The sequence below is a fragment of the Primulina huaijiensis genome, chromosome 1 (genome assembly GCF_012295235.1).
Source record: "Primulina huaijiensis isolate GDHJ02 chromosome 1, ASM1229523v2, whole genome shotgun sequence".
In the NCBI taxonomy this organism is placed as follows: domain Eukaryota; kingdom Viridiplantae; phylum Streptophyta; class Magnoliopsida; order Lamiales; family Gesneriaceae; genus Primulina; species Primulina huaijiensis.
This window is the reverse complement of record NC_133306.1, coordinates 22,340,513-22,356,465: the sequence shown is the minus strand read 5'-3', so window position 1 is coordinate 22,356,465 and position 15,953 is coordinate 22,340,513. Positions and strand designations below refer to the sequence as shown.

Sequence of the window (15,953 nt, the reverse complement as noted above, 5' to 3'; positions counted from 1 at the left end):
TATTTGCAGAATAGTCCGTAGTTATGAATTTAATTGGCATCGCTCTCTCATTTCTAGGGATGTTCATCGGTCGATTCGATTCGTTTTTCGGTTTTTTATTTCGATTTTTTGGGTTTTCGGTTTTAGAAATATATAATCCGATGTCCGAATCATTTTTCTTCTGTTCGGTTCGGTTTTCTACAAAAACGGTTCGGTTATTTCGATCGGTTAATTCGATTTTGGTATAATTATTTAAATTAATAATATAAATGTATTGTAAAATATAATATGTTAACTTTCTACATGTTTTCTTAGTCAAATATTTAAATATAAGGTCTAAATTAATTAAACAAACAACAATCAACTAAAAATGGTTAAAAATAGTTTTTCATTTACTAAATATCATATCAAAATATATAATATAAATAAAAATATAAAAAAACTATTAATTTAATGAAATTTCGGTTTATTCGATTTTGACATGTATAATCCGAAACCGAACCAAATAAACTTCGGTTTTAACGTTTATATCCGAATTACAAAATTTGAATTTCAGTTCGGTTCGGTGTTCGATTTTTTCGGTTTGGATTTTCGGTTTTATCCGAAGTTTGAACACTCCTACTCATTTGTTCTTTAATTAAATTCGGCAAATTTGTACTTCTACTTTATTTAAATTGTATTTAAATCCCCAAACTTAAATTTGGGTTCGTGGTGTCGATGATAGGAAAAAGAATATGTATGCACTCACTATTTCACAAAAAAAATTCTGCATTTTGTGGCCAATATATCTTCTCATGGACAAAAATATGTACCAAAAACACAAAAATGTGACACTAATATATAATATTTGAGTATCAACTGTTTCATATATATTACAAAAAATAAAATTTTAAATATAAAACTGAAAAAAATTTATTAATATCAACATTTATTTTATAGGGTACAAAAAAATTATATTAAAGCACTCGTTCATAAATTATTTTGTACCAAGTGACTCAAAATCAAATACATAAAATATAGTTTTTAGCTATGTATTTAAGCACGAATGTGTTGTACATATTTATGGCTTAACAAGTAGCAACTGAATTAACGTGATAAATTAGCGTTTGGAAGTAATATAATTAAAAATTTTGGTGGACCTGTTAATAAATTTTAGGTAAAAAAATAAATAAATATTGATTTATATATTTAGAATATCAAAGGATTTTTTTTGCTGGGACTGAACACAAACCAAAATTCAAATTTGAGTTTGGGGGATTTAAGGGCAATTTACCCTTATTTTATCCATTTTCACTTGTCCACTTTCACGCGTTTGATATAATTTATTATTTATAAACTTATATTTTGAAATGAGATGATTTTGTCATTATATTATGACTGATTAACTATCATTATTGATTTTGTGATACTCATATCATTAAATTTTATTTTGAACGTTATTGTTGGGTTTAGAAATCCTAACAATCTTGATTTTGATGATACAAAAATTTGTTATTGTGTTTCGGACGTATTTATTTAAGTGTGAAGTTGCTAACTTAAGTTGAAAGCTGACACTCAAATTTAACCAAACTGAAAATATGGCGAGCTGCAGTATTTTGGTGATATCTCATAGCTCGGAGATTGAAAATGACCAGCCGCAAAAACAAATGAACATAAAAGTCAATTTAGGACAAGTCGTATTTTACATTAGTTGAGCTAAATAAGATGTTATCTAGGCAAACCAATGGTAGCAAGGTTCATCAGTTTGGCTAATCAGCAAAGATCAGTTGGTTATTAGCAATTGAAGTATTTTGGTCATCTCAATCAGCTCATTTATCCAAATGAAACGATTCAATATGTGTTATAAATCTAAGACAAAGATCTACAAATCATATTCACAAGTCAAAGTCTGAATCAGAGTGTAAGACGTTGATAAATGACGATAAATATAAGAGTTATGTGCATATTGAAATCATCAAGACTAATTTCAACAAACCTTATCAGTTTGGTTCAGTCTAGCTGACGAGCCCAACTGAATGAGCAGTCTAGCTGCCAAGCCCAACTGACAGCGGATCTCAAAATCAGTTAGGCTCGGGAAAAGTGATCAACAAGACGGAAATGACTGTTCAATATCAGAAATGGTACAAAAACTTTCTATACAGTTATATTCTTGTGTCTAATGAGCCTATAAATACATCTTCAAGATCGAATACAAGCTTTTGAAGGAGATTCACAATATGGGCAACCTACATGAAAAAATTAGCTAGAATAAGAGCAAGTCAAGTGTGAAGATACATTTGATATATACATACGCTGTAAAAAAACCTCACACAAACATTCACACATATACATAAGAGTTGAGCTTCAAAGTTTATATGAGTGAGCTTCCACACAACGACATTAAAGATTTTGTTTGTAGTCTTGGGACAAGAGACATGAAATATTATGAGGTTTGCGGTTTACGATCGAGAGTGTGTTAGGAGTTTCGATTACGCAATTGATAAGTCATAAGTCAAAATGGGCTTATACAAGGAGTTCTATAAATCAAAGTCTTCTAATGGGTTATTCCTTAGAGGAAGAAGAGGTGACGTAGGAGTTGTTAATCTCCGAACATTCATAAACAAATTCGTGTCTATTTATTTATTGTATTTATTTACTTGCTACTAGTTTTAAGATGCATTGTTGAAGCATTTTATGTATTCTTCAAATACCAAAATATTGCATACCAAGTATCTGATAAAATGATTCAACCAAATTATTTTTACATTCAACTTGCATATCTTTTAAATGATATATCAAAATATTTAATAGTTTCTATGAATGGTTATTTTTTGAGCGTCATCTGTTTGGTTTGAAAATCAAACTCGATTTAATTATCTCACAATCGATCATATCAGTTATTCATAATTTAGAAGTTTTACTTATTACAAATTTTTACTATTTCTGAACTCGGTTGTCTTTCATTTCTTAAAAATTTTGTTTAATATTTAAAAAAATTAAAGAGACTTATATTATTAACAACCTATAAGTGAATACTTGTATCGAAAAAATATTTTTTTATAAAATCAAATAAATTTTTTTATATCCAAAAACCCAAAGTTAGTTTCTCTATGATACCCCATGGATGAACCCATCAAGGTCAGGCCCAAACTCCCGGCCCATCTCTAGGGCCCACAGGTGAAGGCCCATGAGCAGCCCAGGTATTCTCCTATAAATACCAGGTTTGAGCGTATAATTATTCATTCACTATATTATTTTCAGCAGCGCCCTTAGCTGCTCCCCCATATATCCTCAGTCTCTGACTTGAGCGTCGGAGGGGCTACGCCAGGACACCCTCCTGGCCCCCTTCTAACGATCTTATTCTTGATTTCAGGCTCAGGGTAATCTTAAAGCCCACGTCTGAATTAGTGACGCTCGTTGGGATCGGACCCGAAATTTCCCGTGAGTATCACTCTAAAAAATTTATTTTACTATTTTACATTCTAAAAGAATGATATTTGACATTATTTATTTTTTCAAATACAATTGACTCACTTGATTTGAATGTGTGTGAGAGAATAATTATAAGAACTCTCTTCCAAAATTAATTTATGTTAAATAATTCCAAGTGAAGATTCAATTATTTAATTTCGGCCTATAATTATTTAAAACAAAAGTTATATTAATATATGAAGATGTGCAAAGAAAGATATATAATTTTTTCAGTGAAAATAAAATTAATGTTTGGATTCCATCAACTAATTTAATTATAAAATTAATTTAGTTTTATCTTTTAAAAATAAGAACACAATGAATAATTTATAGATTTATAACAAAATATTTTTAACTAATAATTTATTATCAATAAATTAGAAGCATTAAGAGTTAAAATTTGATAAATCCGATTTGGTAAAAATTGAAGAATGGATTTTATATACAATTTTTTTTTATTGCTATGATTATTTAGATTTAATAATCTGAATGTTTTTCCTTGGGTATTTTTTCCAAAAAAGAAAAGGAGAGAGTTTTGAGCGAGTGTTTTTTGGTCCCATGTTGCTTGTCTTCATTTTAAGTGATTGTGAATAAAATAAATAAACGCATACATTAAAAAGCACATTATATTAAAATGGAATTATAGTTTTCCATGCTCAACTCTTCGACCACTAAAGTCTAAATATTTGGAGAACCCTCGTGCATAAATGAGATGTATTTTTTCTCACTATGATAAAAAAAAAATAGGGGAATCATAATTTTCACAAGGAGATAGATTTCACAGAAGAATTGAAATTCAGATAATATACTAAACCCGAAATTGTTGTAAACCATAGCGCATAAGAGTTCAGGCGTCCACCAATTCAACGGAAAGTTGCACTGCGATTCCCGGATGCTGGAAAAGCCTGCCGCCTTCTACCCTGAGGAAGAACATCTGTTTTCTCTTCAACATTCGGTGATTCAATTGTCACAACACTCTTTTTCCCATATGCTCTTTTAGACCTATTCCTAGCATTATCTCCGTTTTCCACAGTTTCCGTCCTCGGACTATTCCCAAATTTTACCTGCTTTCTAGCAGCTGCATAATTGAACGGTTCAAAATCAACGGAGGGTTGAGATTTTTCCACCATTTCTGAACTCCTAGGTTGCTCCTGTGATGCAAAGAACTTTTGGAAGCTTGAGGATAGGTCAGGCAGTGACATGGGCTCATCCCGATCATAAATCTCTGATGCAGAACCTGCTATGTTGTTTGCTAGCTGGTTTATGTCATGGTTGGAAGCAGAATCAGGGTTCCCTTTTGCTGATTCTTCCTTGTCTGAATCATCACCGAGATTGATAACGTCTTCAGTGGTTGAAACAGCAACTGGTGTCGGGAGTTCTTCCATGTGAGGTGGAACTTCAGTTATTGAGGGAGATTCCTGAACGGATGATTGAAATCGTTCATCCCTGCCTGAAAATATATGGAATGGGAGACTCACTGTTGATTTTATTCGCTCCAGTTTAGTGTCTTGTAGTTCCTAAAGCCAAGTAACTAACTTTAATCTTGAGAAGAAGATGAAAGAAGAAAAGTAAACGAATATAGTGAATCAGGAATTGTCAATGAAACTCACTATTTTATCAGGAATATACTTCCGCTTCGCTGAATTGCCAAACAATGCCCCAAAAGCTCGGCTTGGCTTCTTCAGAGTCGGAATAGTCGCTGCAGCCTAAAGTAAAGCAAGTCAATTTGCTAGAATAGATTAGTTTTTTAGCAGTTAAGGGACAATAATGCTCTGACAGGAACTTCATGAACTGAAACATAATCATTAACTTCTTCGAATCAATTGCAACAGGGGATTTCGTTGGAGTATAGGGTGGTCTGGTAGGAATGTTCTGATTAATTAACAGTTTTTACGTGAATGTCATACACTGGTTAGCATGTTCTGATTAGTTAAACAGTTTTTACATGAATGTCATACACAGGAACCGGAAGAACATGCAATGACAAAAAACAGAAAAATAGCTTACGGCTGGTGACAATTTTGTATCTGTAGGTGTATCTACGGGATGCCCAGATTTATGCAGTGTTTCACTAGGAACATTAGTAGCACAACCATCTGTCTCACTTTTTTTATTCCCGTTTCTCTCATAGGAGTGGTGAGCAGATTTCAGCTCGTTTGTACCGATTCTAGCATTAGAACTTTCAATGACATGAGACTTGTTCACGTATTGAACCAAAGATATTGAGGTGGCATCTTTGCGATCATTAGGTAAATAGCTATGTTTTATTTCAACTTCATCGGTAGTTTTTATTACTTCAGGAGCTGTTGGAGGGGACAATTCAGAATCGTCTGCCAAAGAATTTTCTTCAGTTACCTGCAAGAAATGCTCTCGTTATCAAATGAAAGCTTTACATAACAAATTAGTGGAAAGTAAACTGATATGGATGAGAGAGGCCAGAGATAGACCTCCAAAATAGAACTATAATGAGCCTATCAGATTCAGACACAATACCACATATCAAGCTACAAAGGTTCGAGAAAATTAACATATACACCGATGAAGAAGAAGGGATGGGACCTCTTATCCATTGGCTGCAATAAGTACAATCCACAAAACTTTACGAGATACAAATGTATCTATATTTGAGAATGAAACGTAAGATGCTTCCACACAAAATCTGTTCCAAGTCGGCGACGATTTCAATTTGCAGAACAAAATTGAAAGCAACTTTAAGTAAAATAATCACCCAACAGCATGCTTTCCTGGTGCGTTTATGCTAGCTATTCATTATGGTAGATTGTTATTCCTCGAGCTCACAAATTTTATCAGGTCCTCTAGACTCAACCAACACGTTGCTCGGTTTTTCCAATTTAAATCTCATAATATCTGCGTCCTCAAAGCAAAAAACCAAAGACGATAAGTGGGCACAAGTAACTCCAAAAGTTAGTCTCCTGACTCTTGAGAGTTGATAAAAACTTTATTTCCATTGCGATAAGATACTGGAAGTAATACACTCCGTAAAACTTGAAAACCGAAGGTACATACACAAAAAAAATCAAACAGAAAGTCTGACAAAATACAGATAATTTTCCCCTTTTGACCAGAAATTAACAAGTTCATAGAGACGTGTTAGATATCTGTACATCGAAAAGAAAGAGAAGATAGGATAATTCATAAAAAACATACCATTTCCAATCGCCTCATTTTAAGATGTTCAGCGGCTTCCTCAAATGCAGAAGCATTTCGGATGGCATGTTTTATTATACTAACAACAGAACCAATATTTCGTTCAATATACGGGTGCTTGGATCTCAAACCATGACGTAATTTGCTGGCAGTTATAGGCATCTGTTTAGCTTTTAATCAACAAGCATAAAGAAAGAAGAATACGGAACGGGTGAGGAGGCAGAGAAAACAGTATGTAAAAAAATGTACATTGGAAAAACTAAAAACACTGGAAGTAGTTAAATTTAGAAAAGCTAGCAATTACCAAGTTCGAGAAGAGTCCTATTAGGTAAAACATATCCAGTGCTCTCATCTTCAGCACGAGCAACAACATCCCTCCATTCATAGAGTCCCTACATGCCATTCAGGAGTTACTGGAAAAGATAGATTGGGAGTGTATGCATGGGCATAACCACAAACTATTAATTTGGTGGGCAAAAATATATTACAAAATATACATGTACAAATGGGGAAAAACATATGTAAGTATCTAGCACATTATATTAACGCTAAGAATGAAAATTAAAACTATTAACAAATATACAATAAAAGTGTATTAAAATTTTATTTAAGTCAAAACTAACAATTTTCCAAAATGACAATTGTCAATGATGAACTCTGTGCCGAAGAGAATTATGGTTCTAATATTACTTTCAAGATTTTTTCCCTGAATACAATCAGTAGCCATATACAAATAGAATATTAGGATTTACACAATAAACGTTAAAAATAAGCAAGTATCAGTCTCGATGAAATATACAGTTGGGTATACATGTAAGATTCAAACTCATAAATATTGAACTGATAATTTATTCAGAAGAAATACACGTCAAATTTTGGCTCTTCCTTTGGGCATTCACACACTATTCTTGTTTTTAAGAGGAAAATTATAATAAAATAATAAATGAAACACAAAATTAGTTACGAGTAAAGTACTCCATATGATTATGTTTTTATATGACAATTATTGTTCACAAAATGAATTCTTTTCTAAAATTAGGAAATTTAAAATATTTCTTACATTAAAAAGTTAATAAATAATATGTATTTTTATTACATTAATATAGGATATTTTCGGACAAAAACATAGCATCCATATAGAGTTTAATTAGATGTAATATGGACTTTTTAAACACTCATTACAGCAGAAGTTTGAAACTCTAACAAAAGTTCCAATTGAACCTGATGGGCAAGAGCCCAGCATTGCGCTCGTGTATGTTCGCCTCTGTAGTATGCGAAAATGAATAAAAATTCAGGAAAAGAGAACTGAGAACAATGGCTAGAAATTGCTTGCTTATTGAAATTCCCAATAGCTTGCATAGTGACTGAAGCACTCTAAACAAATGGGTAATAACTAGCCAAATACACAAGACGAACAAAGATCATGTGAAAATAGTATACAGGGAAAGAAAGGCGTGATAACTTAGAAATGCATACAGGAAAAAAGACAGGCATGAATAAATTTACTTACAGAAACAACAGCTAGCTGCTTAGCATTGAGCTCGGCATCCTGTAACCTGCATCATCATTTTTTAAACCACAAAATAAGAAAAGCAAAAGAGTAGAAAAGAAACACATGCCAAGAATGCAATCTGAATGCTCTATGGATAACAAGGTCCGCGATTAAATATAGCCACAAAATGACAAGGGGAGCAATACCCATAAATGTAAAGGTACGAGTTATCGGTCAGAAGCTCCTTTTCATAAAGTTGACAGCATATATCGTAACTCCGTTTATAGACCTGCCAAAACACCACATGGTACAGTTGAAACAAAAGTTTAGTTATGCATTAAATTCTATAGCCCATTTATTTGGTTAACTTACCTTCTGCAGGCATACAAGTAAGAGAACTGTAACATATTTTTCTCCATGAAAAAGTAAAAGATACTTTCGAGGTATATAAGCAAGAAAACTGAACATAATTTTTCCACAACAAACATGAAGGAGAGTTTTGGTTAGAAGAACAATAAGGTGCTAGTTATAATGAGACCACAAAGCAAATACGTCTATTCATCTTGTTTCTAGATTTCAAATGGACTTAGTTATGTTTATTCAAACAAGTTTAGACATCCCTCTCTAGAAGGAAATATCCTTTCTTATAAGAAACTTAATTCATTAATGATAAAGTAAATATAAATCTGGAAGATGAGATTTTCTCTCCCAGTACAAATTTTCAGGTATTAAACGAAAGCCAAACTTGCTTTCCTAAATATTATAAATGCACACACAGCTCATTCCATATTCTAAAATATGGCCGCTATCCAACTTTTAATCAAGAAATCAGTTCCTTCAAGGTCTTAATTTAGTCGTCCCTGTGGTTCAAATCAATAAATATATCCTGATTTTTGAAGTGTGTAACAGGGTGCTATGCAGGCGCCAAGGAGCCGTGCTCAGTACATTTAAAAAAGGCTCGAGCTTGGGATTGAAGATCTCTAATTGTAAAGGTTCGAGCTCGAGGCAGGAGCAGCAAGCTCGAAAATCAAAGTTAATTTTTTATTTTTATAAAACAAATATATAACCTTATAACCAATACATGTTAAAGAATAGTGAAGTAGATATATTATAATATAAAAATACTAAAAAATTATTAAAGAATTTTTTTTTGACAAGATATAAAAACAATTTTTAGTATTAATCTAATGAATAAGTTTAGGGATCAGACTTTGATATATAATATAAAAATAAGAAACAACTATTATATTAAACAATTAAAGGTTTGAATTTGATTCATGATTTTTAAATAAATGCAAAGAAGGTTACGCTCGATCACCTTCCGTTGCTAATTTTAATCTTAGAGTAGAAAAATCGGAAATTGTGTGCAGATTGCTCCCCAACACACAGGAAACTTGAATATCAGGACACTGGCATTTTTATATGCCACCGCTAATCACGTTAAACTCTTGAGTTGATTGGATATCCCTAATGGCAGGAGGAGTCAAGGTGAATCTAAGGGGTATAGAACCAGGTTTTAAATTAACCATGTCACAATATTAACAGAGTAAATATCCACATGACACGGATGTGTTTCCTGCTGAGTTTGACAACTCTTCATTTTGGTACAGATTGGACTATTTTCTATTAATCGAATCAAACAAATCCCCACACCTTTCTGACTACAATTCTATGAAAGAACTTCAACGTTTTACTTCAAAAAGTTTTTTCAGTCAGCATTTAAAAATTTCACGTTCGAAATTAGGAAATATTTTGGATCTGTACTTTAAAAATTAACCATTGAAATAAGGAAGCATTTTAAAGTTTTACCTTTTAGTATTTTAGAGTCAAAGTCACAATTCCGATTAAATACTTGAATCCAATGAACAATGAATTTAAAGTGCTTGCCTCAGTTAGAGGAGGATAGGAATTTTCAGATTCAGCAGCTGACATTAGCAATTTTTGCCTCAGCACGTCATAGATGTACAGCAAATAATGTGTGTCTTCTCTAGCATATCTGTGAAAAATAGATCATAAACTGACATAAGAAGATGACCACACAGTAACAACTGGAATCTTATACCCTTAGCAGATGAAGTTATAAATCCTCTCATCTAAAGTCTCGTGATTCCTGGTTGTCAAACTTTAACGTTTCACGTTACTACACAAACAATTCACATTCTTCACCACCACCTTCAATTATTTCACCTACTAAACTTGATTCACCTGCTAACTACCTCGGGTCAAAAAAATAACATATGCATGTGTACATAAGGGAATAATTATGAGCACACAGGAAGTGTCACTATCAAGCTTCAATATTAAATCATCTAATCACACAGGTGTCAATTGGGCACTCTCATGTTGGTTTAAAGGCAGTGGGTACTAGCTGTGCAACTCAAATTTCAGAGACAGGAGACAACCATTTACACTCTAATAGAATTAAATATTCAGTCCTCGACAAGCATAATTATGACAAACCTCTCAAGTACGTGAGCAAAACAAAGTCCCTATATCGCATTAAATGACAGAGACAATACCATGAACAGAGTCGATAAGAGGCTTCTTATCTACAAATCCACATGTTACCATCATAAATTGATCAATGCAGGAACGATATAACAGAATATGAATTTAAGAAGAAACCTACGCAATCATCTCACGGGGAAGTGGACGTAGTCTCCAATCTGCATTCTGGTATCTGCAGAAAGTAGCTGGTTAATCCAATAATCCACTTCAACTATAGTCTTTCCTTCTATTCTTCCATTTCTTTATAACTTTTCCTAGGAGTCCCAATATGTATAGTTGGTGCTTTTTTATTACACTGGGGTGGGAGGTTTGTTGCTACCAGGATTCGAACCCTGGCCTCTCCCACAACGGAGAAAGATTATGCCACCAACCACAAGGGCGGTGGCGTGTAGTTAGTGCTTTTATATAAGGGGTGCGACATTATATCAGTTAAATCATATGGACCACCATATTACTGGATGTTTTATTACAGGTAGAGGTCATACTCTTTGTTTGCTGCAACTCCACAAAAATGATTCAGCAGGTATTCGAGGCTGTTCCTTTCCATTTTCAATACCCTCGAGGCCTGTCAGCGAAGAACAAATGTGCTCAACCCCAGGACCAGATAAGGAAGTATGGTAAATTCAACCATTGTGTTTAAATGTGCGATTAATATAGACATCTACTTTCAATGACATAGAATGCAGAGAAAATCCATTTAATATGCAGAAACACGCCCAAAAATGTAAGAATGTTAATACATATGGAAAACTTCAAATTGTTCAATCTAGTAAAATGAATTACGTCACGGACCACGGTGTTAAAAAATACGACATGTAAGCTTTGACATAATTTGGGAATTTAGGTGTGTTTAAACGATTAGCGTAGCAAAAAATTCACGTATGCAACATTATCTAAACAAATAGGTTTAATTGGAAGACCTGTCCTGTGTCAAACATATTGCAGACATATATGCTGAAGTCCCGTTGAAGCCACAGAATGTCCCGATCTGCTCCATGCATTACCTAATCAACCCAACAATTACACTGATATAGAGAAGCCAACATGATCACAATTATGCACAACAATCTGAGAAGTCACCTTTCTCTTAGTTGGGTCTTTAAATACAGATCTGAGATAGGGGCCAATGTGAACCCGGAGTTTCAATGTGTCGATCACAAAATCCTCAGTTCTTGTGGAAATTTGCATCAAGCACGTCAATCCTTGAAAAGACCTGTAATGGTTATGCTCCAAATCAACCTGCAAAATACTAGCACAAGTAAAAAACAAAAAATAAAAACACAATAAAACTCGTAGAAATAACCTTATGAAACTCGAGTATCAAACTCTCAAGAGCAAATAGAAGAGTATACACTTTTTTGGGTTCCATTGGATACTGAAATAGTATCAACCACTGTAATAATGAATGCTACACAAGTATTTTAGAAATTTATAGCAACTATCACCAGATAAGAAAATACATACCATAGTATGTTTTTACAGGATTGAGGGGGAAAACAGACGATGATCTAAGCTGCTTTAATATTAGCAATTTATTGTTCATAAACTAAGATTAAACATTCTAATAGAACCAAGTGTATATTCAAAACATACACTACTTATTTTTTTGGTTTTTCGAATAACACCTCTCACTCATAAGGCAAATAAACGAGCTTGAGCTCAAACTACAAACCCCGAGCTATGAGTTACACCATACTTATAACTTATTACAGGAGAAATGATAAACATATTAACAAATAACAATGCATATACATGCAGGCGAAGGGAGATATGGAGAGCTCTAGAAAATGTCGATATCAATAGATGTAGTTAAAGCGATGTGTTCAGTACTGAAATTACACATTAAGCAGGTGTCTGTAGGAAACTGAAGTCCCTACTTACAATAAAAATCACACGATCATTGGCAAATGTGTCAACAAAAAATTGTTCTAACTAGGACTTATCTGAAGCTGTTGAGAATTCTAATTAATGCGAGATCACTTGATATACACTAATTTCAGACCCACCACCATGAATGTAAAAGTGATTGATAAACCTTACAAAACCAAAATACTTCATACATCATGACTTTTAGAACATGAAGCCTGGACATCTGAGCAAGTGCTGCCTCATGCATTAGAAAACACAGCGGAGGGAATAAGAACAAAAAATTGTTCAGTTAAACCCTTTAAAGTCTAGATGTTTCTCCTTTTGGGAATGTGTCTAACCCGAAGGTGAGACAAAGTCATGATAGTGCTTTAAACATATTAAAACATTAGAAGAAGTTCTGGCACTTAGTGAGTCTAGCAGGAGATGTGATTCCAGACATGGGTGAAAACAACCGTAACACGAAAATTGGAAAGCAGCTCTAGGTATCCACGAAGAAAGGCACCATAGAATATCACTACAACAAAGCTACTACACCCTGGACTATTAAGGTGCGAGATATTGTGGTTTCCGACCTAGAGACATTCGTCAGATTCATGTGCTCCACGTGTTCCACATCAGATTTTATGAACCAATAATTGATGTAGATACGGTCAAATCAAATATCAAATATATGTGTGTGTGTGTGTGTTATCAATAAACAGGACATGATTTACCGCAAATTCCTTCACGTTAGCCAATTTCAAAGCCAGCCGTCTCAACTCATTCACGTCTTCAACAAGTTTGAATGGGGTAAGTTCTATTGGAGAAGGTTTAATAGCCTCCGCAGTGCTGTCATTTTTATCAACGAAGTCAATGACAGAGAGCTTTTCCTGTTAATGTATGATAAAATTAAGTGAGCACCGTTAAAGACGTTTGTCTATTAGATGGTGCAATTAATACATGTAATGACCCATGAGAATCATCAAATCAACCAATCACTGAGAAGCTAAAGTAAAAATAAGCATTTGATTATCATTTCCATACCCACATGTGAGCGAAGATATAGAAATATGTTGTTACAGTGTGATTTCAGAAGTCTCGTTTTCTCTGCCAAAACTTCAGAAAAGCATTCACTATATTCAGAAAAGTATTCATGGTTCGTTCAAACATTGTCGTCAGCTAAACACATTCAATCCTCTACAAACTTCCTAACTTCAAATTTTGTTAAACTTCCTAACTTCAAATTAAACAAAATGAGGGTTGTCACTTTGGCATGGCAGATGAATATGATGGGGAATTATTTGAGATAAAATTGAAACGAAAAATGGCAAAAGCAAACAAGAAACTTACAATAGCCAATAGATAAATAACCTGAGTAATCCAATCTGATTTTCTTGTAAACTCGTAAACACAACAATCATCACCAAGCAACAAATTCTAAGGCAATGCAAGAACATAAGCATAACCCAGACAAGCAACAACAATGCAATAAACAAACAAAACACAGACAAATACGAACAGAAGAAAGAGAAACAAATGAAAACCAGTATCCAACCAAGCAATGTACGAAGGTAGACCCATCTTCACTCCTATCCAACCAAACGTGCTCGAATGGCTGATTCAAATTATTTACAATGATTTTGTACTCGTCTTGCGGCCTGGGTACCGTAGGTATGTGAAACGGAACCTTAGGCTTCACCTTTTCTGCTACCCTCACTTCTTGACTCTTCACTCTGAATTCTTCCACATTCGCATCCAAACCCGAAAAAAATTTCTTACTCCTCTTCCCACAAACCATCTGAAACCCACTTTCAGAATCATCATCAACAGCATTAACTCGCATCTTCCTGACACCACTCTCCTCTTCCTTCTTCCGCAACCTCTTAAACTCATCCAGTGACACATCGAACTTTTCAAAAATATTGTCATTCACATTTTCAAGCCAGTCGTTCGCCACATCGTCATCCAATTCCATCTTTTCATCAGGCGGGAACATAACCGCCTTTCCTAACAGATCTTCAGATGCCCCAATCTTTATCAACATATTTTTCGATTTTTCGCTGGTTTCTCTGACGGGGTTCTTGAATTCCGGAAAATTATTATAAAAATGAAAATCCTTCTGCGAGGATATGATTCTCGATGATCCTGAAAGCTTTCCTATTGACGTTCGTAGGGAACCCTTCGCTGCCAGATTCCGCAAAGTCCAGTTTTTTCCTGGAGTTCCTTCATCAGTTTGATCAATTTCCATGATTTGTTTCTTTCTCCCCTCAAAAAACGCCCGTTCTTAGAGTTCTGAGTTTGGAATTTCAGAGGGGGCTTTTGGGACTGGGTTTATAGGGTTTTTAAGATAACGCCAATTTTCACTTCAGAGGTTTCCGGTACACAACAGAAAGCAAAATGTACAACGCATGGATTAGTTATTTTTCGTCCTTTCTTGGAAGGCAAAGATGCGTGATAAGTGTACGGTCTCGATAGTGTGTTTGAAATATTTTGCAGAAAATATTTGATAAATACATAGAAAAATCCTCGCGAAATATATCATTATCAGCAAATTTACTTTGCTGTTATTTTGGCGATGATAACATCCAAACAGAGGCAAAAAAAATATGGAACATTCTGGTATATCGTATTTATTTTATCGCAAAATATCGTACATATCGAATTTAACGATATATCGTAAATTTCGGTACGGTCGAACTTTTTGATATCGGTATGACATTCAAAAATTTTCCATATATACTGAAAAAAAATTCATATGTTTTAAAAATTATAATATAATGTCAATTTTGGTATAAGCATGACATTCAAAAAAGTTCGATATTTCGGTATGATATTAAAAAAAATCGATATTTCAATATGAATAATACTCTTTTTTAAAAATTTCGGTATAGACGATATTATACTAACGATATACCAATTTTTTTTGGAAAAAAAAAAAACAATATAAAATTTATGTCTTACCAAAATTTGGTATGAATAGTGAACCCTATTTTGCCTTTCTAAAATACAGAACAAATTGCATACTTAGCTAATAAAAAAAAATCCAAGAATAAACTAGTTAACAAAAAAGTACACGTGTTCTAATTACTTTAAGTTCTGATTTTAATTAACTACGCATATTGTTACTAATTTATACGAAAAAAAAATCTTGATCACAACAATAATAATAATAAATAAAATATGTCAAATTTGTTGTGAAAAAGTAAAAATTTACTGTAAAAAGTAAAAATCTAAAACTCTAAAAATTATCACACTACACACTTTATAATATTTTTCTCTCAACTCAATTGTGATTTTCTTCACAAATGAGAGATCTATTTATAGAAAATCTTTACAAATAATCCAAAAATAAATTACATCATTACATTCATCATCACACACAAATTTCAATATTCAACACCTAATTTTACCTAATTTTCAACATTCAATATTCAAATATTAATTTTCAACAAAATTGTGCCAAAGTGGCTGTGAAATGTGAAATCTTGCTTATAATTATTTTTTTTAA

General features: G+C 33.3%; 1 protein-coding gene across 3 annotated transcripts; it reads right to left on the bottom strand.

Annotated features, from left to right (window-relative positions):
- Positions 1–4,037: 4,037 nt before the first annotated feature.
- Positions 4,038–14,904, bottom strand: LOC140985126 (protein RRP6-like 2). Of its 3 annotated transcripts, none has more exons than XM_073452885.1 (14): positions 14,001–14,902; positions 13,180–13,335; positions 11,678–11,836; positions 11,518–11,601; positions 11,083–11,162; positions 10,719–10,769; positions 9,977–10,085; positions 8,296–8,378; positions 8,108–8,153; positions 6,902–6,989; positions 6,598–6,767; positions 5,437–5,784; positions 5,040–5,135; positions 4,038–4,946 (listed from the first exon to the last, which is right to left on the bottom strand). In XM_073452885.1, exons 1-14 carry the CDS (start codon positions 14,691–14,693, stop codon positions 4,293–4,295), a joined length of 2,817 nt encoding a protein of 938 aa, XP_073308986.1. In that variant the 5' UTR covers positions 14,694–14,902; the 3' UTR covers positions 4,038–4,292. The 3 variants fall into 3 exon arrangements, with proteins under 3 accessions (XP_073308986.1, XP_073308993.1, XP_073309001.1); XM_073452900.1 differs by having other exon boundaries at positions 4,687–4,960; positions 14,001–14,904; XM_073452892.1 differs by lacking the exon at positions 13,180–13,335 and having other exon boundaries at positions 14,001–14,904.
- Between the last annotated feature and the right edge of the window lie 1,049 nt (positions 14,905–15,953).

What these genes read in the sequence shown, in the direction of transcription:
- LOC140985126 (XM_073452885.1), bottom strand. Translation starts at nt 14,693, where the DNA reads ATGGAAATTGATCAAACTGATGAAGGAACTCCAGGAAAAAACTGGACT. An exon ending in CTTCCCCGTGAGATGATTGC is followed by an intron (nt 10,086 to 10,718) that starts GTAGGTTTCTTC and finishes TATTTTTCACAG; the next exon opens with ATATGCTAGAGAAGACACAC. An exon ending in AGCAGCTAGCTGTTGTTTCT is followed by an intron (nt 6,990 to 8,107) that starts GTAAGTAAATTT and finishes AATGGCATGTAG; the next exon opens with GGACTCTATGAATGGAGGGA.